Genomic DNA, 21695 nt, shown 5'->3' with positions numbered 1-21695 from the left:
ATCTACTTAGTTATGTTTTTTGGGGGCAAGTCACAACTCCATTGCCTTGCAACAAACAAACAAACAAAAGTCCAAGTTCTCATTCAGTAACAGGGAGACTTGATGATGATGATGATATTTGGTCTTCATTATCAAAAAAGACTATGATATCAAGGAAGTGAGGCCAAGATGTGCAAAGGAATTGGATTGGGGGTGGTGGTGGCGGGGGCAGGGAGGTAGGGGATGGTTGCTGTGCTAAGTCACCAGCCTCATTTCCCCTCCATAGCTATCCAGGTCCAGTGACCAGGTATGGATCAGGATGACTGGAGTCAAAGAGAGTCCTGGATGTGAGGCAATTGGTGTTAAGTGACTTGTTCAAGGTCACACAGCTAGTGTCTGAGGTCACATTTGAACTCAGGTCCTGTGCTCAACCCACTGCATCATAGGAGACAAGATATATGTGAGAATGTAAGCTCCATGATAGTAGGGATTTCTTTTGTTCCTTATACTTGTATCCCCAGTGTCTAGCTTGTATACAGTAGATGTTTAACAGATGTCTGCTGACTGCTATAGGTATATATACAGAATAAATACAAAGGAAATAAAAACTAACTTAGGAATGGAGGGGGATCGAGAAAAGCTTCATATAGAAACCTCTTCTTTGGGCTCATTCACTTTTGAATTAAGGTATTCAATAAGGTGAAACAAGGAAGGACATCGCGGGATGGCTAGTTCAAAGACACAGAGAATGAAGATGGAGTGCAATGTATCAATAACAGCAAGAAAGTTGAAATGGCTAGACGAGAATATGAGGGAAAGGGATGCATGTATAAAGAAGCTGCATCAGTAAGTTAAAAGCCAGATTTCTATTAGACAAATAGAGGAGTTTATATTCAGGGGCAATAAGGAGCCTGGAGTTGACTGGATAGGGAAGAAATGCAGAATAGATAATGAAATGGAGTGGGGAGAGACTTGAACAAAGGAGACCAAATAGGAAACCATTAAAAAGTCCAGGTGACTCCTGATGACAGGAACTGAAGTATGGATATGAGAATAGAATGTTATGGAGATAGACACAGCAAGATGTAGCAGCTGACTGGATATGAGAGATGAGGCAAAGCAGGCTGAGGTGGCAAATTTGCATGACTGGGAGAAGTCTGGAAGAGGGACAGGTTTGGAGGAAGGTCCAGAATGTGATATTAAGATGTTTGAGACTTCTAGTTTGAAATGTCTAATACACAGGTGTTAATATAGGATTGAGGTCTCCTGACCAGGGGTGGGATGAATTGCTCTGGGAGTCAAATCTGCAGAGATAACTGCTAAATCCTTGAAAGCTGAGGATGTCTGAAAGAGAAAAGAGAGTGGAAGGAGAGGGAGGGAAAGGAGAGGGAGGAGAGAGGGAAAGAGAAAAAGGGAGAGAGAGAGAGAGAGAGAGAGAGAGAGAGAAACAACAAAGGGAGAGGGAGAGGAATGGGAAGATAAAAGGAAAAGAGGGAGAGAGGAAAAAAGTAAATGATAAAGGAGAAAAGGGAGACAGAGAGGGAGAGGTAGCTAGGTAGCACAGTGGATGAAGCACCATCCCTGTAGTGAAGAGGATCTGAGTTCAAACCCAGCCTCAGACACTTAATAATTACTTGGTTGTGTGATCTTGGGCAAGTTACTTAACCCCACTGTCTTGGCCCCCACAAAAGGAGAGAAGGGGAGGGGAGGAGACATGGAAGGGAAAAGGGAAAAGAGAGACTGAAAGACAGAAGGAGAAGGAGGGAGACAAAGGGAGAGGAAGAGAGAGATGGAGGGAGAAAGGGAGAGGGAAAGAGTGGAAAAGGGGAGGGAAGAAGGGAGAGGGAAAGGGGGGGAAGAGAGGGAGAAGGAGAGACAGAGGAAGAGGACACAGGATATGTCGTCTCCTTTGAATGGCACTGCAGACATAGAGGAAGAATCAGGATTTCACCAACTTAATGAACTTCCACAGCAAATAATGCCTTTCTGTGACTTACTAGATAAATCCTGAAGACAAGTCATTTGTTTGAAGTCCTCTAGGTAGCTGATATCAGAAGTAAGATTCAAACCTAGGTCCAATTCCAAACCCATCTCACTGACCAAAAATGGGATTGACCAGAGGCTAAAGATTATGTGGGAACATTACCCATCATGATTCTTTACCTCTGAACCCGAGCTACCAAAAAAGGAGTTCCTACTACCAACCCTGGAAATCTCTGTCCTTCCAATTTCCAGGAACTCCTCTACCTCTTGTGGTAGAGCTGACTTCAGATAAGGAAGACCTGGGTTCAAGTCTTCCCTCTGACACATATTAGTTGTATGACCCTGGACAAATGACTTAAGCTCTTAGTGTCTGGGGCAACTCTCTAAGATTAATACATTGCATTTAGGATAATATTGGACACCTCACAGATCTGTATGATTGACTTTCTGATTGATTAGTATGAAAGAGTTAAATGATTTCTGGGATGAGGGAAGATTTTCTCCTACTCAGTCTCAAAGCAAATACCACAAGCAGATCCCTCACCGGTATCTCTACTGCCCACAACTCTCCTCCAAGCTTGCAGATCATCTGCATTACAATCTTCGTGGCTATGCTCATCATCATTCCATGCCGGCTCAGAGTTCGAGCCAGAACACACTGGCTTGGAACTGGACGATCCAGGCTCAAAAACCTTTTAATTGAATCATAGCAGTCCTTTTGATTTGAAGAAAGGAGACACATCACCTAAAGATAAGCAACAAGAAGTAGACTCAAATGATTACTTATGCTTTAAAGTGTCATTTTTTCCCTAGTTACTGCAGTCTTATTCCCACAAGTATGACATTCTCTTAACCATTTCTTTTTTTGGTCTTTGGGGGATCCCATGGCTTCTGGTGAAATCTAATAGGTCCCTCCTCAGAATAATGTTTTTAAATACATAAGATACAAAGGAAATCAATTAAACAAATATAAATATATATATATATATATATGTATGTAGTTATCAAAATACTTTTTTAAACAAGTTCACAAACCCCAGGTTAAGAACCCTTACTGGAAATAAGGATAGCATCATCTTCTACTTTATAGTCATTTTGAGAATAAAAATAATTTTTGTAACATAACAACTTTAAAGTTTTATAGTTCTATATTCTATATCAGAATAGCATTTTAAAAATCATTAAAATACACACAGGGTTATAAAAGAAAAACTGTATTGAAATGCAGTTATCAAATTATTTTTTTAAGTTCACAGACTCTTAAGAATCTCTGTTACACTTCAAATGTCTTACTTTCATTATCTAGAATCAATTCTTACCAGACATCTGTAAATTCTTAACCCCTCTGCATATAAATTAATGAATGAAATATTCTTTTATCAGTCATCTGTCCTCCAACTTCCCCCTTCTCTAACAAAATCTCAGAGTTATAAGGACCTTCAAGTTTCTACCTAATCTATCCCATACTATAAAAAAAAGCAGCCATGGTCTTTATTTACTTGCCTCCATTGAGGTAGAGTTCAACAAGTCTAATCCCTTCTACTCTCAATAATCCTTTGAATACTCAGACACTGTTATCATGTCCACTCTTGAGATTTCTCTTTTCCCATTTCCTTCCATGGATCCTCACATAACACAAATTCAAGCACCCTCACCATTCAACTTTTCTTTGATTGCTCTCCAACTTATCAATATTCATCCTAAAGCATGATGCCAGTAACAAACACAATAAAACAGTGGTCTCACCAGGGCAGAATATAGTTATTTTATTATCTCCTTATATCTGGGCCCCATGTTTCTCTCAATCAAACCTTAGGGGGAGATGACCTTGCTCCTTCCTGATTTCTTTTCTCCTTTCTCCCTTCACATTCTCTTTTGACTTTTCCCTTATAATCTCCTGCTAACCCAGTTCCTACTTCTGCTAAATCAGTCTCCTCCTTCTTCTGAGTATCACTTCACTATTGTAGGTTTGCTGTCAAATTGCTCCTTTTAATACAAAATTTGAGAAAGGCTCATGAAATATTGGTGGGCATTTGTCCACTAGGGACAGGGCAAAGTTAAAAAAACTGGCATTAACAAGAACACTGACCACAGATCAAGCCCTAGTTCCATCACCAACTATGACTCCTCGGACATATCGGTTTCCCTCTCTGGGCCTCAGGTTCTCCCCTATGGAGTAGAAACTCTTTCAGGTCTCCTTCCAACTGTGACATCCTTTGATTCTATTTGTTATGAAATCATTTCAGTTGTGTCCTACTCTTTACGACCCTTTTGGAGTTTTCTTGGCAAAGATATTGGAGTGTCAACTCAATTTCAGATGAGGAGACTGACACAAAGAGGTTTAAGTGACTTGCCCAAGGTCACATAGAGGCCAGATGTGAACTCAGGTCTTATCTACCAATATTTGAATGGTGAGCAGAGAAGCAGGCAGAAAGTGGGAAGAATATTTCAGTTTGCTTGGTACTTTTAATGTCCCTCTCCTACTTTGGAGCAAGCCTGCACCATATGGAAGAGTACCTTTCTGACAATTCCTGGCCATCTGACTCATATCCTTTCCTCTTCTTCCCACCTACCCTTAGCCATGATGGAATGAAATGACCATAGCTTCTCTATACCCCAAAATCCACTAGCTTCCATCAAATAGCAATGTTTTTAAAAGGTAAACTATGGAACATTCAGTATCCAAATGCCAATATCTAAACATAATGAAAAAAAATAAAATAAAATAAAAGGACTATTAAAATGATAACTGAAGGGGTGGTTAGGTGGCGCAGTGGATAAAGCACTGGCCTTGGAGTCAGGAGTACCTGAGTTCAAATCCGGCCTCAGACATTTAATAATTATCTAGCTTGGCCTTGGACAAGCCACTTAACCCCATTGCCTTTCAAAAACCTAAAAAAATGATAACTGAAGAATATGATTGGTACTGACTTATTAGGAAATAAGCAATTTTTCCAATTTTCAGCTTCCAGCTTTTCCACTGTACTTGTTCAGAGTGTCTGTGGTTATGGGATGACCAGTAACAAGAGGCAAAGTTGTGAGTAGGAATGAATACATAGGCTGAAATTCTCTTTCAGATGGGATATAGATATAGTAAGAAAATATAAGAAATATAAAAAAATTTAAATCAGTGATTACTTACCAATTGTATATCAGGAGTTACATGGTGTTGAATAGCCCGTATAAATGCCGCTGTGTTTTCTTGAACTTTTATGCTGCATTAAAAAAATGAATATTTAAGATCTATTATCTTCTATTCTTTACACACTGGTTCATCAAATAACATTAGAAATAGTTCACATGGATTTTCCTAAAAAGCAAAAATGTTTAGTAGAAAAAAATTTACTTGAGACAAATTAAAACTTCTTACTACTAAACTAGTTTAATATGTTCATAATCATGTTTTCAATTAAATTTTTTTATTCAGTAATTTGTGAGTAAGATTGCCAAGGAGACTCTTCGTCAGTTGGAGATTGGCCTGGAAGTCCTCAGAAGCCCCTGCCACCCTGGAAATTCTGTATTTCTTTGGAAGCAGAATGTCTTTAGTCCTAAGGATTTTTATCATTATATTGTTGTAGTTATTATTCGGGCATTTCATGATCTCATTTGGGGTTTTCTTGATGAAGATACTGTAATGATTTGTCATTTCTTTTTCTAGTTCAATTAACAAATGAGGCAAATAGGGTTAAGTGATTTGCCCAGGGTCACACAGCTAATAAGTATTTGAACTCAAGAAGATGAGTCTTCCTGACACCAGATCTATCCACTCTATCCACGACACCACCTAGCTGGCCCACTGATGTTATTATTTAGCAACTTTAAAATAAAATTCGGGCAGAACTTTTTGAATCTCAGGATTTATAACATCTGTAACCTGAAGCAGTCTCTTGCAAAATTAGTATTTGAGAAAAAAAATTTGGAAAGTGTTCTCTCTCATTGTATATGTACAGACAAATTTCTAAGTGAAGTTAAACTAAAATCTAACTCATGTCCTCTCCTTCATTTAAGGATCTCTCCTTTTTCCATGAGAACAGTTTTTTTTAAACTCCCTCCTTTGAGCAGTTGTTTCAACTCTCCCCTTCTGTTTAATCAATTCAATCAATCGACCAACCAGAAGTTACTGAATGGACCCCGCACTAGATAAAGGCAGGCAATAATACATAAAACATGATTCTCTGCCCACAAGGATCTCAGAAAGAGATTGAATGGTCCAAGAGCAAGTGTGCTAAATTTTAAAAACAAGAACCCTGATCTGAATCCTGACTTTGCCACTTAATACTTGTGTGACTGTCATCAAGTCACTTACACCTCTTTGGGACTCAGTTTCTTCATCTGCAAATGAGGTGACTGGTTTAGATGACACAGGTTTTCTCTTGCTCGAAATCAAGGATTCTAATTTAGTTTCCTGCAAAATTTGGTCATGTCTGAATACTTGTATTATTGAGTCATTTTTAAATCTGAGGAGCCTTTTGTGAATAAGCCTCCAGGTGGCAGAACACCCAGATTTCTTGTGGCAGGTAAATTTGGTCTCCCCAGAAGGAGAATTCATAAGTGATAAAAGTAGGTCTGTCAATAAAACTTAAAAGCAAGAAAAGATTTATCCATCTAGTCTTCTTTACTTTTCATGGACTTATCCAATTTGTATATAGGAAGAAAAGTGGGGAAAGGATGACAAAGAATATTAAAATAAAGAATCTCAGAGTATCTGCTTCATAAACATATACCTATGTTTACAAAGAAAGAAAACAATTCTAATATTAGAAAATTAAAGGGGTGGCTAGGTGGCACAGTAGATAGAGCACCAGTCCTGGAGTCAGGAGGACCTAGGTTCAAATCTGACCTCAGACACTTAGTAATCACCTAGCTGTGTGACCTTGGGCAAGTCACCTAACCCCATTGCCTTGCAAAAACCAAAAAAAAATAATATTATTATATTACTATATTACTATTATTGGTTCATAGATTTAGAGCTGGAAGGGATTTTAAAAACCACCAAGATCAAACCCTTCATTTTATAGATGAGAAAACATGCCTAGAGGAACAATGACTTATCCAGGGTTACATAAAACCCAAAGCAGCAGAGCCAGACCTTAGAACCAGGTCTCCTACCTCTAGTACCCTTTCTATTATGTAAAGCTTTGAGTCAGAAATTCTCTTTTCCTTTTAAATTTAAACTGTCTTTTAAGTCCCCCAAAGCTTCTTTAGGTTAATAATTCTTTTATTATTGTTAAGTTTCAAAAATAACTGATTTGAAAAATTTATGAAATAAAAGAGAGAGAAAACATCTTTTTTTAGGAACTGAGTGAAAGGCAAGCTTTCTAGAAATGTTATAATCTGGAATATGCCAAAAAAGAAACTTTTTCCAAATGCTAAATGCTGCAAGATTCTTCTTCCTTAGACTCTCTGTTTACATTAGGTAATATCTTCCAACAAAAGAAACATTTTACTCATGTTTCTCATTAAAACAAAAGTGAACATTATGGCTGAAAACAAAACAAAACAAAACAAACAAAACAAAACAAAACAAAACAAAAAGTTAGGTTAGGTCTCCAAATGGTCTCACATTTTGGGCTTCCCAATGTAAAATCCTATAGGACTGCTCACTCTTCTCAAACAGGTCAGGAACCTCTCAGCTGTATCTTCGTTTCTGTGACTACATACAATTAGCCAGTTATTCAAAGGGTGAGCTCCTAATATCTTGCAGTTGCGCATGTCTCTCGACCAATCAGCAGCAGACAAAGGCTGATACTGAGAAAGATGATAACATAATGATTAAAAGAATCCATTTGGAAGGCATTCATATAAAAGTCACAACTAAAGTCATTCAATGAACTTCAGGTCTTAGGAGAAATGTTGGTGTAATTCTCTCATGTCCAATGATGACCACCACAAAAAGCCAGAGAATGGCTATGGAGAACAGATCTTGCAGAAAGAATTGACTTCATGGAATTATGGGATTGGAAATGAACTCAGAGTTGCCTAACTCAACTCATGACCAATGTGGAAAGGACTTTGGAAACCATCTATTGGTATCCCCTTTGTTTTGTTTTACTGATAAAGAAACTCAGATCTAACAGACAGAAATGATTTCATGGAATAACAGAGTTAGAAGAGACCTCAGAAGTCAACTAGTTCAACTCACTGATGAACAAGAATCTTTTTTTTCATGAAAATGCCAAGTGGATGGAAAGGGTGCTTAAACACTATATTGACATTGATCCTGGGCAGTCTCAAGGATTCACCCAGGGTCATTCAGCTACTTAGTATCAAATACAGTTTGAACCCAGGGCTTCCTTTCTTCAAGTCTAGCATTCTAAACACTAGAAAATGCTGTGTTTCACAACAACATAAGGCTCATTTTATTCACAGTAATTCTATAAGGTGGGTAATTATAGGAATTACCAACTCCATTTAATATCTGATGAAACTGAGGTCAGGAAAGGTAAGTGGCTTGTCTACAATCCCACAGGTTATAAGTGGTAAAGATGGAATCTGAATTCTTTGTCTAATTACATTCTGTACATTCAAGCAAACTAATTATATAATTACTTGGGATTGTTTGGGACATTTGTTTGTTTTAATTTTTAAACTACAGAGAGAGCATATAAGTTCTCAATAATATCAAGAGGATCTAATTTAATTACAATGAACTGGAAGTAAGAAGGTCTGACTTCTAATTCCGGTTTTGTCATTAATGAACTAATTTTACACAAGTAATTTCACCTTTCTAGACCTTAGTTTTTTCATCTATAAAATAAGAGCATTAGATGACACAATCACTAAGATTCTTCCTAGAGCTTTAATTCCTTAGGAAAACAGATTTAGAGCTTGAAAGAGGAGGTTCAACTCCTTCAATTTGACAGATGAAGCCTAAATCTAAAGTCAACTAACAGGAATCTAGGATTCTTTCCTTGAGATTATATTTAAAGACTAGCTAGAAATAATATTTCCTAACAAATCTCAAAGTAAAACACTATAACACAATGGCATCTACAATCTCCCACTAAGCACAGTAACGAATTAAATACTTATTGCAGAGACAGACAGGTGGCACAGTGGGTGGGTGGGTGGGGTCAGGAAGTCAGTAAGATTTGAGTTCAAACATGTTTTCATACTCTTACTAGCTGTCTGACCCTGAGCATATCACTTAACCTTTTTTGCCTCAGTCTCCTCAACTAGAAAATGGGGATAATAGCACCTACTTCCCAGGATTGTTGTGAGGATCAATTGAGATAATAATTACTTAGGATAATGGCTATCACATAATAGGAGTTTAATAAATATTTATTTCCCTCAAGTCAATTAGAGTATTAAACACTGTACTAAATAGAAGATATAAAGAAAGGCAAAAAAATAAAAAATAAAAACCTAGCCCCTGTTCTCAAGGAATTCATAGCCTAACTGGAGAACAAACATGCCAGTAACTATATCCAAACAAGATAAAAACAGAATAAATCAGAGATAATCTTAAAGAGAAGGCATTAGCATTACAGGGGATTAGTAAAGGCTTCTTTGTAGAAGGTGAGGTTGTAGAGAGACCTGAAGGAAAATAGGGGAAAATGAGGAGAGAGAGAGAGAGAATAAAGGATGTTCTTCCAGAAGAGAGACAGAGGAAGACACTGAGATGATAGAGTGAAGAGGGCATAATAATTAAATATCATGTGATCCATCAATCACTATAAATGCTCACATTTATATGCATGAAAATATCTATTTCTGAATAACAATACTCACTATATTGTCCTGCATTAGTATTTTTTCTGAAGGAACTACCCGGCCTGTCAGAGACATTTGGCATCCAAACTGTAGTCCCCAGGACTCTAGTTCAAAACGAGTTTCCATGTTTCTGTGGAGAAGAGAATTTGGCATGAAAATATGAATGCAATTATCTTCAAAGGAAAAAAATCAGTGGGGGGAAAAACAGGGACAGTAAGCTCTCCATTATTTTTCTTGAATTTCTCAAACTGCTGTTCATTGGGTTTTTTTAAATGTTTCATTGCTCCAATTTCAAACTGTGCTAATGAGAGTATAATAAGTTAAAAATTCTAAATATAGGCAACTATGTGGCACAAGAGATAGAGACCAAGTCCAAATCTGGATTTAGATACTTACTAAGTGACCCTGGGCAAATCACTTAGCTTCTCTCTACCCCAGGCTCATTATCTGTAAAGTGAGGATAATAAAAATACCCTCCTTCCAGAGTTACTATGAGAATTACTTGGAGTAATACTAGTAAAACACTGTGAACTTTAAAGCACTATATAAGTGCTAATGATTATTATTATACACTAAGTTGAATTTAGATGTCTGTAGTGGACAAGGGAATTTGATTTCCTGGGGGATTATTTGATTCTACTGATTTGGAGTGAAGCCTAGTAAATACAAGTAGTCAGAAAGTTATTGAATAAAACAAAATTGCATTCAATGTAGAGTTTCCTTTGGGAAGGCATATGTGCATAGAAATCTCTGGAAGAGTTGATGAAATGATCACCAGGAAGCAAGATTGGGAGGAGAAGGAATATCAAAAGTGACCTATAGCCAAGACATGCAGGAGGAGGTAGACCTCAGTAGAGGGAGAGAGAGACCAGACTGAAGCATCTCATCAACAAGAGCCACAGCTCTAGTTCTGGTTCTTCCTATAGCATTGCTCCCTGTCAGTCTTTTTATTAATGTTGTATTGATATTTCTATGTATACCAATGACCTGAGCTAATAAAATATATTATTCCACATGTTAGGCATCTGAGACATTATATGTGTGAAAGTCAATGTTCGTGAGACTAATGGAGACAAGTGTTGTAACACAGAAAGTAGTCATGGAAATTAGTCAGGACTGACCTCCAGAATGCTGTAAGAACAGATCAGATTCTAAAGGCAGACCAGGGGGCCAGGGAGGTAGATGGAGAATAGACAAAAGGAAGCTCAGGCCAACCTCCTAATTTAATAGATGAGAAATTTAAGGCCAAGGAAGATTAAATGATTTGCCCAAGGTCATAGATGTAATGTGTCATATGTAGGATTTGAACTCAGAGCGAAGAATCCATTTTCAGAGACCATGGAGTCTTTTCAGAGCATCAGGATTGATTCAGGAGAATAGAAGTCATTCTCAATCTGGGTTAAGGGTATTTATTCTAGATACTATCTGCTATACCAAAATTAGGTCAAAATAGGTAAAAGATTTAGACATCAAGGGCAATACTATAGACCAATATAATGGATCAAGAAATGCTCTATCTGTCGGATCTATGGAAAGGGGAGAAATTCATGAACAAACAAGAATTACAGTACATTGGGTCAGTGAAGGGTCAATGCTGTGCTCCTAGTTTAGATTCACAAGTCATACCCAACCTGTCTGGGTTTGATTCTGCAGTTAACTTCAAGTGTGTCAAATGAGAGGATTGAGGGGATTAGGACAGCAAGTGGTCTAATTGTGGGAATTGACTGAATCATGTTGACTCCATCTTGGGACTCAATTCTGGATTTGGGTTAGTTTCTGTTCAACTATAGGTCTAGTCCAACTTTTGTCTTGTGAAAAAACTTTATTCAGTTGTGGGAATTGGAAGAAAATATTATTGCATTGTTTCAACCTAACTGCAAAGTTGGGAAACTAGACCACTTCCACCTACTGTTTTAAAGACCCTTAACCAAAGACCTAGGTTATGTTGACCAGAAACCATCAGACAAATCCAAAGATTGATGGAAGGAGTTTTCTCACAATTGTATATCTCAAGCAACTCATTTTTCTTATCTGAAAATTGACCCCATACCAATTAATCAGTTATTGTTTCCACAGTCTCTTGATTGGTTGGAGGATACTTGGAGGATGGGTCACCTCTAAAATCAAGGAACTACACCTGCTCACTCTCCCCCTTCCAACTTGGAAAGTTCCTAGTCTTTCTCTCCAAATAGAAATCATATTACCTAATGTTGTATTGTTTCCTTTTAATTACTTGGCCTCATTTTGTTAAATGTTTTTAATATATAAAAAATATGTCTCCCCCTGTACTCTATGTCCAGACCTAAACTGAGGAAGGGGCCTGTTCCCACTCTGTTGGGCAGCTGTCATATATTGCTTATTAAATCAATATATTCATCAGAACAAACCTCGGTTTTCCTCAGTAATTTCTTCTTTCACCTACCATAAAAACATTTAGGCTCCTGCTATGAATAACCAAGTACAATGAAGTCTTTCTATTTTTCTACAGAAAAGGTTAACAAGGAAGTGTGCAAGGTCATAATCAATATTCTATAGAATGTGAGACTCTAGAACTTGGATTGTAGTCAAAAAGGAAAACAATATATTCCAAGCAAGGTTTTATATCACAATAAATTACCTCTGAATGTTATCAGCAAGCCTTGTCAATCTCTGTTGCCTGTGAATAGGCCTTAGCTGAGTTTCTGCAGCCAGGTCCTTCATCAAATGGAAATCTGAAGTCACTCTTTTGCTTAAACCTATTGAGTTTAAAAGAGTACAAAAAGAAAAAGAATTTATCATAAATTCTATTTTTCCCACACCTCACCTCAGTAAATTTTTGCAATTTATTAATATAAGGTTGGCTTTTCATCTAAGGTAACTATAGGAGATTAATACACAATTGCACTATTAAAAGTTCTTCAAACTAATATTCTGAAAATATTCAAAGGGTTGCCCAGTGAAAAAAGGGATCATATTTGTTGATTACCTCAGTTCCAGAGAGCATAACAGGAACCAATGGGTGAAATTTTTAAAGAGGAAGCTTTTGACTGAATATAAAGAACTAATGAATAATTAGCACTATTCAAAAATTGAAGAGTGGGTTCAGCAAGATGGACTCAGGTAAAATAACAGGAAGAAATGTGGATATAATACAACTCTTGGGTTTCATAAAGAACCAGAAAATGGACTAGACGGAGTCCTGATCAGGATATTCAAGGGGGGAGAAAAACCACAATGAGTCATTTTTCCAGTCTAAATCAAAACAGGAAAACAAACAGAAAAGTCTTTGGACATTGGGAATCAGAGTCTGGCCAAAGGTGTATTAGGCAGAGAATTCCAGGGCCTGAAAGACGGCCAAGATGACACTTCAGGCCGAGGAGAGGATCCAGGGGCATGCTGATATTGTGCAGACAGCAGGAACCACTGCCAAATGGTAGCCCTCTGGCTCCCTATTTGTTTCCAGGTAATAGAGCAAAGACAGACTTTGGAAGGGATCTGCAATCAGGAGTGGCAGGTGAGAAATGGTAAAAAAAAAAAACTTAGGTTTTGCATTAAATGAGGAACAAGTTCAGAATCAGTAGATGTGCAGCTCCAACCAAAGGAACAAAGCATGGATGCAGTTCTAGCCTGCAATTCAGGCTGAAAGTTGAAAATAAATAACATGAGAAGAATCCCAAACGAAAAAGGAGCCTGCAGTTCTTTCATTCTAAACTTAAAAGAGCTTTATAGCTTACTGGTAGTGATTTAGTCTGGCAACTATCTAACTGTCCGACCAGGGACTAACCCACAGGCATGTGGGTTAGCTTAGACCCAAATCTGAGTCAGGAATTTGCAGAGTTCAGACCAGAAGAGTACAAACCTTCTGATCACATCATTTAAAAAGCAATAAAAACATGTAGGTCTCCAGTGTGAGTTGTATCCTAGAAAAAACAATACACTAGGACAGCAAGAGAGGTTCTAAGAATACAGTGCCTCAGACTCAGATATTCCTCCCCCCCACCCAACAGAAATGTGCAGAGTCTGGCCCTAAAATAAATCTCAAGTTTGGCAGTAGGCTGGAGGAATGAGCAAACAAAAAAGAATCCCACCAAAAAAAAAAGAGCTATTATGGAGACAAGGATGCTTAAGACACAAATTCAGAAGAAGAGAATGAGTCTAAAACATCTACAAGCAAAGTCTCAAAGAAAAACACAACTTGGGCACAAGTCCAACCAAAATTTCTTGAAGATATGAAGCAAGAATTTTTAAAAGAGCTAAAAATTATTTTGAAAATTAAATGAGAAAGTAAGAGAATAAAATTAGAAAAGAAATGAGAGCTATGAAGAAAGATCTGAAAAAGAGAATTAACAGCTTGAAATAAAAGATACAAAAGCTTATCCAAGAAAAAGATCCATGAAAATCTGAATTGGCCAAATATTAGTTATTTTATGACACATTATGAAATAGTGAATCAAGGTCAAAAGATTTTTTAAAAATTGAAGAAAGAAATCACATAGGAAAAATAACTCAGGGGCAGCTAGGTGGCGCAGTGGATAAAGCGCCAGCCCTGAAGTCGGGAGTGCCTGGGTTCAAATGTGGTGTCAGACACTTAGTAATTGCCTAGCTGTGTTGCTTTGGGTAAGCCACTTAGCCCCATTGCCTAGCAAAAACCTAAATAAATAAATAAATAGATAAATAAATAAATAAATGAATGAATGAATGAATAAATAACTCACCCGGAAACCCAATTAAGTAGAGAAAATTTAAGAATCACTGGACTATTTGAAATCTAGGATAAAAAAAAATCGATAATCAAAATACTCCAAGAAATCTTAAACTACTCAGATCTCTTGAAACCATCAAAAAAAAAGTAGAAATGGAAAGAATCCACAGGTTATTTCTTGAAAGAGATTCCAAAATGAAAACTCCCAGTATACAATCAAAATCCAGAGTTTCTGGGTCAAAAAAAAAACCAGTCTAAACAGTCAGAGGTGTGAATTCAAGAATTTAGCAATCACTCTATGAAAGTAAAGAGATTAAAATAGAAGATTCCAAAAGGCAAAATATCTAGACTTATAGCCAAGATTAACTTACTTAGCAAAATTGAGCATTATTCTACAAAGAACAAAATGAGGGGCAGCTAGGTGACACAAAGGAAAGAGCACCGGCCCAGGGGTCAGGAGGACCTGAATTCAAATTTGACCTCAGACTCTTGATAATTACCTGTGTGACCTTGGGCAAGTCACTTAATCCAAAAGAAAATAGGATGGAGAGAATTATGCAATTAATAATCATAGCATGACTGTAAATGAAATGAACTCACATAAAAGGGAAGAAAAGTAGATTGGATGAGAAATCAGAATTCAACAATGTGTTGTATCAAAGAAAAACACTTGAAACATTAGGCTATATACATAATCAAATTAAGGGGCTGACATAGAGTCTATTATGCTTCAGCTGAGGTAAAAAAAAATCAAGAACAACAACCATGATTCCAATAACTACAACTACAACAAAAACAATAAAAGGAGTCCTAATTAAAAGATAAACTGGAAAAATGTTTTGCTGAAATAAATGACAGACAATGAATTAATATCAATAATAAACATGTGTCACTAAATGACATAGCATCTAAATTGTTAGAGAAAACACTAAATTAGTAACAGGGAAAAATATAAAGCTAAACTATAATCTCAGGGGACTTCAATTAATCCCTCTCAGACTAGATAAATCTAATTTAAAAAATGACTAACCAGACCACTTTGACTGACAGGTTTCTGGAGAATTTTGAATGGAAATAGAAAGGAGTGTGTGTGTGTGTGTGTGTGTGTGTGTGTGTGTGTGTGTATGTATGTGTGTATTTCTCATTCTGAAGATACATGGAACCTTCAAAAAACTGACATAACAAATAAATTTCACAAATTTAGAAAAGCAGAATTAAATTAAATTTTTGATGTACTATAATGAAAGTTATATTCAATAAAAAACCTTTGAAGCAAAGATTAAAAATAACTGAAGATTAATAATCTAATCTTAAAGAATGACTGGGTAAAAGAATAAATCATAGAAACAATAAATTTCATTAAACATAAAAACAATAAGACAATATACCAAAATTTGGGGAATACAGAAAAGCAATATTGAGGGGAAATTTCTACTTCTAAGCACTTTCATCAACAAAAGAAAAAGATCAATAAATTGGGTAAGTAATAAAAAGAAAAAACTAAAAAACCAACAAATTAAAAACTTGCAATTAAGCACCAAAATAAAAATCTGAAAATTAAAGGAGAGATCAACAAAAGTGAAAATGAAATGCCATTGAATAAACAAATCTAGAAGCTGGGTTGTTAGGGGGCGAAGGTAAGACATTAGCTAACTTGATTTCTTATATCAATAAAACCAAATTACTGTTATCAAAAGTAAAAAAGTCAAATTCACAACCAATAAACAAGAAATAAAAGAATGCACTCATGGTGGAAGTATGAACTGGATCAGTCATTCTGGAAAATAATTTGAGACTACAAAAATCCCCCAAGTTTTTAAATTATGTGTTCCCTTTGACCCCAGCAATACCCCAAAGAAATCAAAGAAAGATAAAAAGGTACTATATATACAAAAATATTTATAGTTTCTCTTTTTGTGGTGGCAAAGAATTGGGAACTGGGGGATGCCTATTAAGTGGGAAATGGCTAAAAAAAAGTTATGGTATATGAATGTAATAGAATATTATTGGGTAATAAGAAATTATTTCAGAAAAACTAGAAGATTTACATGAACTAATACAGAGAGAAGTGAACAAAATCAGGACAGTAATTTATACAAGATTTAAACCCAGGTCATCCTCCTGGCTTCAAGGCTGACTCTTCACTATGTCTCTCTGTGTCTCAATACCAACTAAATATTTGAACTATAAGACATTAGCATTTTACCTGTGAGAAAGGAGAGCTCAGGAATCAGGTGAGCAATCCGGATTTCACCACTGTCAATTCCCTTGTTTTTCAACCGACTAACAAGCATTGGCTGGCTTAGGTCAGATAAGCTGATGTCATATTGCTGTAAAATACAGGATTCAAGAGTTAAAAAAAACTACAGAATATAAGACTCTGATTTTGTCATTCTTCAGCCTCCTCAACTACTACCCATTAATGCTGACACACCTTGAATATCACTGCCTCTTTGTAGAGGGACACATCTATTATTAGATGAGTATACAAAGAATTCTGTTAACTTGAAAAAACTAAAATTCAACAAAGCATATGACAGTCTTTCATGCAATAAATGCAGACAAGATAGAGAGCTAAGTACTTGAATACTAGAGATAGCTGAGTGGCATGGTGGACAAAGCATTGGCAATTAAGTTGGGGAGACCTGACTTCAAATCTAGTCTCAGACCTTTCCTAGCTTTGTGACTCTGGGGAAGTCACTTCACCTTACACATCTATAAAATGGGGATAATAACATCACCTACCTCCCAATAGACCTTAAAATTCTATGTAAAGGCTAGCTAGCTATCAGAAGTCAAATTCAGCTTGTTTGTGCAGCTGGAAACAAATTAAAATGTAATTAGGAAATGTTTAACAAAGATAATGAAAGTAAGATTAAACATTAATTATATTAACTTGTGGTTTTCTGAGTCAATATGCAGCCTGAAGGGAATTCATTTCTATTTTAATGTGGCATTTTTATACTAGATTATGATGAAGTTGAGAGTATATTTAGTACTGGCTGAATAACTGAACCCCAAAACTAAGTCACTAATGATTGATCTCAACTTAGAGGAAGCTCCAGGGATTCCCTTTGAGTCTGTGCTGCTCACCTTTTATTCAATGATGTGATGGCATAGAATGTAATACAGGCTTTTCAGCTATCAGTAGCTGACACAAAGTTGAGAGGGACAAATATGCTACTGGATGACAGGGTCTATATAAAAAGATCTCACAAAGCTAGACTGTTGGGTGAAATAAAATAAAATGGAATTTAATATGAAAATATTTAAAGTTCTACAGGCATTCAAAAGATCAAGTTCTGAAGCACAAGATGGGGGGGCATTTCAAGACATCATTTCTTGTAGAAAAAGATTTGAAAGTTTTAGTGGAGTGCAAGTTCAAGATAAGTTAGCAGTGTGGTGATCATCAAAAAAACTTAATGCTATGCCATTATCATTAAGAAAGGCATCAGGAGCAGCTAGGTGGTACCATGGATAGAGTACCAGCCCTGGAGTCAGAAAGAACTGAGTTCAAATCCAACCTCAGACATTTAATAAGTAACTAGCTCTGTGACCTTGGGTAAGTCACTTAACCCATTGCCTTACAATAAATGAAATTAAAAAAATAAAGAAAGGCATCAGAACAAGGAAGGGACCAAAGTTTTCCACTGTACTTAGCTCTGATCAAACCATCTGAAATATTAGGTTTGGTATTGGGCACCACATTTTAGGCGAGACACAAGACAATCTGAAATGGAGATGAAAACAATGGTGAGAAGACTGAAGAAAGTGCCACCAGCTGAAGAACTTGGGAGAAAGAAAGGACTCAACTTTCTTGAAGAAAGAAAGTATCAATACCTTCAAGTATCTGAAGAGCTGTTATAGGGAGAAGGGATTAAATTTATTGTCAATGACCCAGAGGGTCACTGGGACAATAGATAGCTTCTGCCAGAAGCAGAACATGAGGGAAAACTTCCTGATATTTAAGGGTTAGCAAATGACTGCTTTGGATGAACAGTGAGTTCCTATTCCTACAGGTCCTCAAGAGGTTTGATACCCACTTATAAGGAATGTTGTAGAAGGGATTCTTATTTGGGTGTAGACTGGATAAGATGGCCTCTAGAGTCCTTTCCAACCTTTAGTCTGTGATTCTTTGACACTCCACCCTCCAAAACTCTTATGCCACCTCCTTTACAAAGTCTTTTTTTAATCTACATCAACTCTCAACCAAATCTTATCTAGTCTATTAGCCATATTTTGATTAACATTTTAAATATTTCTATCTATCCTATTTCCCCTACCAGATTATAAAATACAGCAAAGTATGGGTTCTCATCTTTATAATCACTTTTATATTCCCTATATACCTATAACAATTTTGGTCATAATTAAAAGACTGTCCATGAAAAATCTATAGTAGATGAAACCATATAATTTTGAATGAGAAATCCTATATTAATCTAGTACATTCTATTTTGTTACTATTAATTACTTCTTTTGTTTTATGGGAGTCATGTTTATGATTTTCTTTGATAACCTGCCTTCTTTACTCAAAATGGTCATATAATGATTATTGTCCTCAAGGTTCAGAATAACTTCCCATGCTGAAGACTAATCTGGATATAAATTGGACACTTTATGGCCAGGTTCAACCAATTATTCCAACTGTTCTAATGATCAATGAAGATTGCCATAGGATTCATTGACCAATGATAGTGTAAGGAAGTGAACCAGAGGAAAAGAGTTTTTTTTTGAAAGGGAATTATGTAAGGAAAATAAGCAAGTTACTTCTCTAATTCTATTTTTTTCATATGTAAAAAAAGAAGGTTGGACTAGATGGTATCCAAGGTCCCTTCAAACTCTAAATCTATAATCCTATCTGGAGCATAGTTAAGTCCTTTAATGATATTGTCACAGTTTCCTAATTTGTAAAATGAGGGATTGAATTCAAAGGCCTTTAGGGTCCCTTCTTCTGGCTCTAAGTTTATGATCTATAAATAGCAGCATAATTTGGAAACATAGCATTTCTCACAATAAATCTGGGAGATAGAGAAGAGGGAAAGCAATAAAAATTTATCTTACACCTTTTACATGCTTGGCACTGTGCTGAGTACTGTAGAAATATTATATCATTTGGTGATTATGATTCCCATTTTACAGCTGAGGAAACTGAGGTTCCAAAAGTCATGCAGCTATTAAATATCTGAAGCTGGAATCAAGCTTTGGTCTTCCTCTATTCACAATGCCACCAAAAAAACCCTTTCAACATATTTAGGGCAAAGCAATTCTCTTTTACTTCAGTCTGTAGAATAATTGTTTTCCTGGGCATAATTTTTACATACCTGCTTATAATAATCAAAGTAGGTGATCTTGGTGCCATCATGTCTCTCAAAGGTGTCAGTTGGCTTCACAGACCAATCAATGTCATCAACCCGATAAGTTTTGTTATTGTACCTGGGTGAAAATCAGAATCTTTTTTTTTCAAAAAAATTTTTTTTTAATTTTCCAAGAGTAGAAGACAAATAGCAGTAAGGAAACAGATTAGGCTCAGAGGTTTTGCTTCTGATCCATAGTTCAAGTAAACTGAAAAATTCAATTCATCTGCCTAGCAGGTCTAAACTAGCAGGCTTCAAAATGGTACCCAGGAGATTATGGCATGTCCCTCAAAGATTTGTAATAAACTATGATATGGGAATATGGACCAAAATCCACAATTTTTGCATAATCCCTGAGTTCATCATAGAATATATACATCACACCTATCCATAAATCCTCCAATTTTCCTCCTTGCCAGTGCAAACTTCTAACATACCCTTTTCTGCCCCAGTCCTCAGGGCTATTACAACTTAATTGGTACCAGGATACTCATAGAAGCAGCTAGGTAGTTAGCATTGGGAAAATTGCCCCATTCCAACTCCTCCATTACAAGGCTGGTTCTGACTCTAAAGCAATAACAGTTCAGTAAAATTCATACAAACTCCCCATTTCCAGTTTTGTTTTGAGGTGAATAAGTGTGTTACACAGTAATACTCAGATAAAGTTTATAAATAGTAAATATACACATGGGAGGGGCACACATTCATTTTTATTAATGGAATGCATGGCCAATTTTACTATCAGCAAAAATTTCCAAAGTAAGAATTTCAATATTTGTACATTTACTTATTTATAAATAAAATATATGGACTTCTATATTATTGCATTGAAAAACTTCCACAAAAATAGAAATTTTTAAAAGATGAGATATAAATAAAATATTTGATCACAGAGTCAATGGGAGTATTAGAGTTTACTGAGTAAATCAGTACTGATTAGTGCCTGATGCTTGATTTGCTTTGTTTCTGATTGGCTTAGCCCTCTTTAAGCAATAAGGTGGATCCCCTTAGTGTAGACTCTCAATCTAATGTATTACAGTTTCAGACTCCCTAGGAGCAAGGAATGCCAGAGTGTATTAATATACCCAGGAATGGCAGAGTGGCTCAGAGGACTGTTCACAAGGCCTGGAATCAGGAAAACCCGAGTTCAAATCCAGTCTCAGACACTTATTAGCTGTGATCCTGGGCAAGTCACTTTTCTGTTTGCCTCATTTTCCTGATCTGTAAAATGATCTAGGGAAGGAAATGGCAACCACTCTAGTATCTTTGCCAAGAAAACCCCAAATGAGGTCATAAAGGGTAGGACATGACTGAAAAAATGACTGAATAATTTTAACAAACACCATGCCTAACTTTTTCAGGCTCCCAAGCCTATCTACATAAATAATCAGATTAGCTAACTGTGACCTTAGAAGAGGTAATGAATCTAGACCTAAAGAAATCCACCAGTACCTTTTTGTCATTCCATCTCCTAATCACTGTGAATCATTAAGAGTCAAATGCAACCAAGTAAAAAATGCAGTATCCTTACCTTGTGAGGACAATACATCCTAGCAACTCCTTTTCACAGTTTTCTTTGAAGCGCAACTTGTCCCTTCTGTTATATATGTCAGACATGAATTCAAGAACAGTCTCATTACGTAAGACTTTATGAGACACGTTGGCAGAAAACATGAGCTTATTTTCAAATTTGGAGACAGAAACTGAAAATCCGGGCCACAGGGACAATCTTATGGAAAAAGAAATTAAAATGTTTAAAAATCATTCATAGACTTCTATCAAGTAGCTAGACAGTTCAGTAGATAGAGTGCTTGGACTCTTCCTAAATTCAAATCTGGTTTCAGATACTTACTAGCTATGTGACCCTGGGTAAGTCATTTACCTCTGTTTGCCTCAGTTTCCTCATCTGTAAAACGAAATGGAGAAGGAAAAAGAAAACCACTTCATGTGTGGTTACTCCAGTGTAACTGCCAAGAAAA

General features: G+C 36.4%; 1 protein-coding gene across 2 annotated transcripts in view; it reads right to left on the bottom strand.

The window, feature by feature from the left end:
* The window catches only part of PIWIL4 (piwi like RNA-mediated gene silencing 4), a 92694-nt gene that overhangs the window by 17335 nt on the left and 53664 nt on the right, over window positions 1-21695 (bottom strand). For both annotated transcript variants that reach the window (XM_074216482.1, XM_074216483.1), the window contains exons 8-15: window positions 21248-21445; window positions 19684-19795; window positions 16566-16689; window positions 12296-12413; window positions 9697-9808; window positions 7526-7710; window positions 5105-5177; window positions 2507-2707 (exon numbers count right to left, since the gene is read on the bottom strand). In XM_074216482.1, the coding sequence (XP_074072583.1) occupies window positions 2507-2707; window positions 5105-5177; window positions 7526-7710; window positions 9697-9808; window positions 12296-12413; window positions 16566-16689; window positions 19684-19795; window positions 21248-21445 (1123 nt within the window). The remainder of the gene's footprint in view (window positions 1-2506; window positions 2708-5104; window positions 5178-7525; window positions 7711-9696; window positions 9809-12295; window positions 12414-16565; window positions 16690-19683; window positions 19796-21247; window positions 21446-21695) is intronic.

The sequence above is a fragment of the Macrotis lagotis genome, chromosome 1 (genome assembly GCF_037893015.1).
Source record: "Macrotis lagotis isolate mMagLag1 chromosome 1, bilby.v1.9.chrom.fasta, whole genome shotgun sequence".
Classification (NCBI taxonomy): Eukaryota; Metazoa; Chordata; class Mammalia; order Peramelemorphia; family Peramelidae; genus Macrotis; species Macrotis lagotis.
The sequence above is the reverse complement of the archived record's forward strand: the minus strand, read 5'-3'. Positions and strand labels throughout refer to the sequence as shown.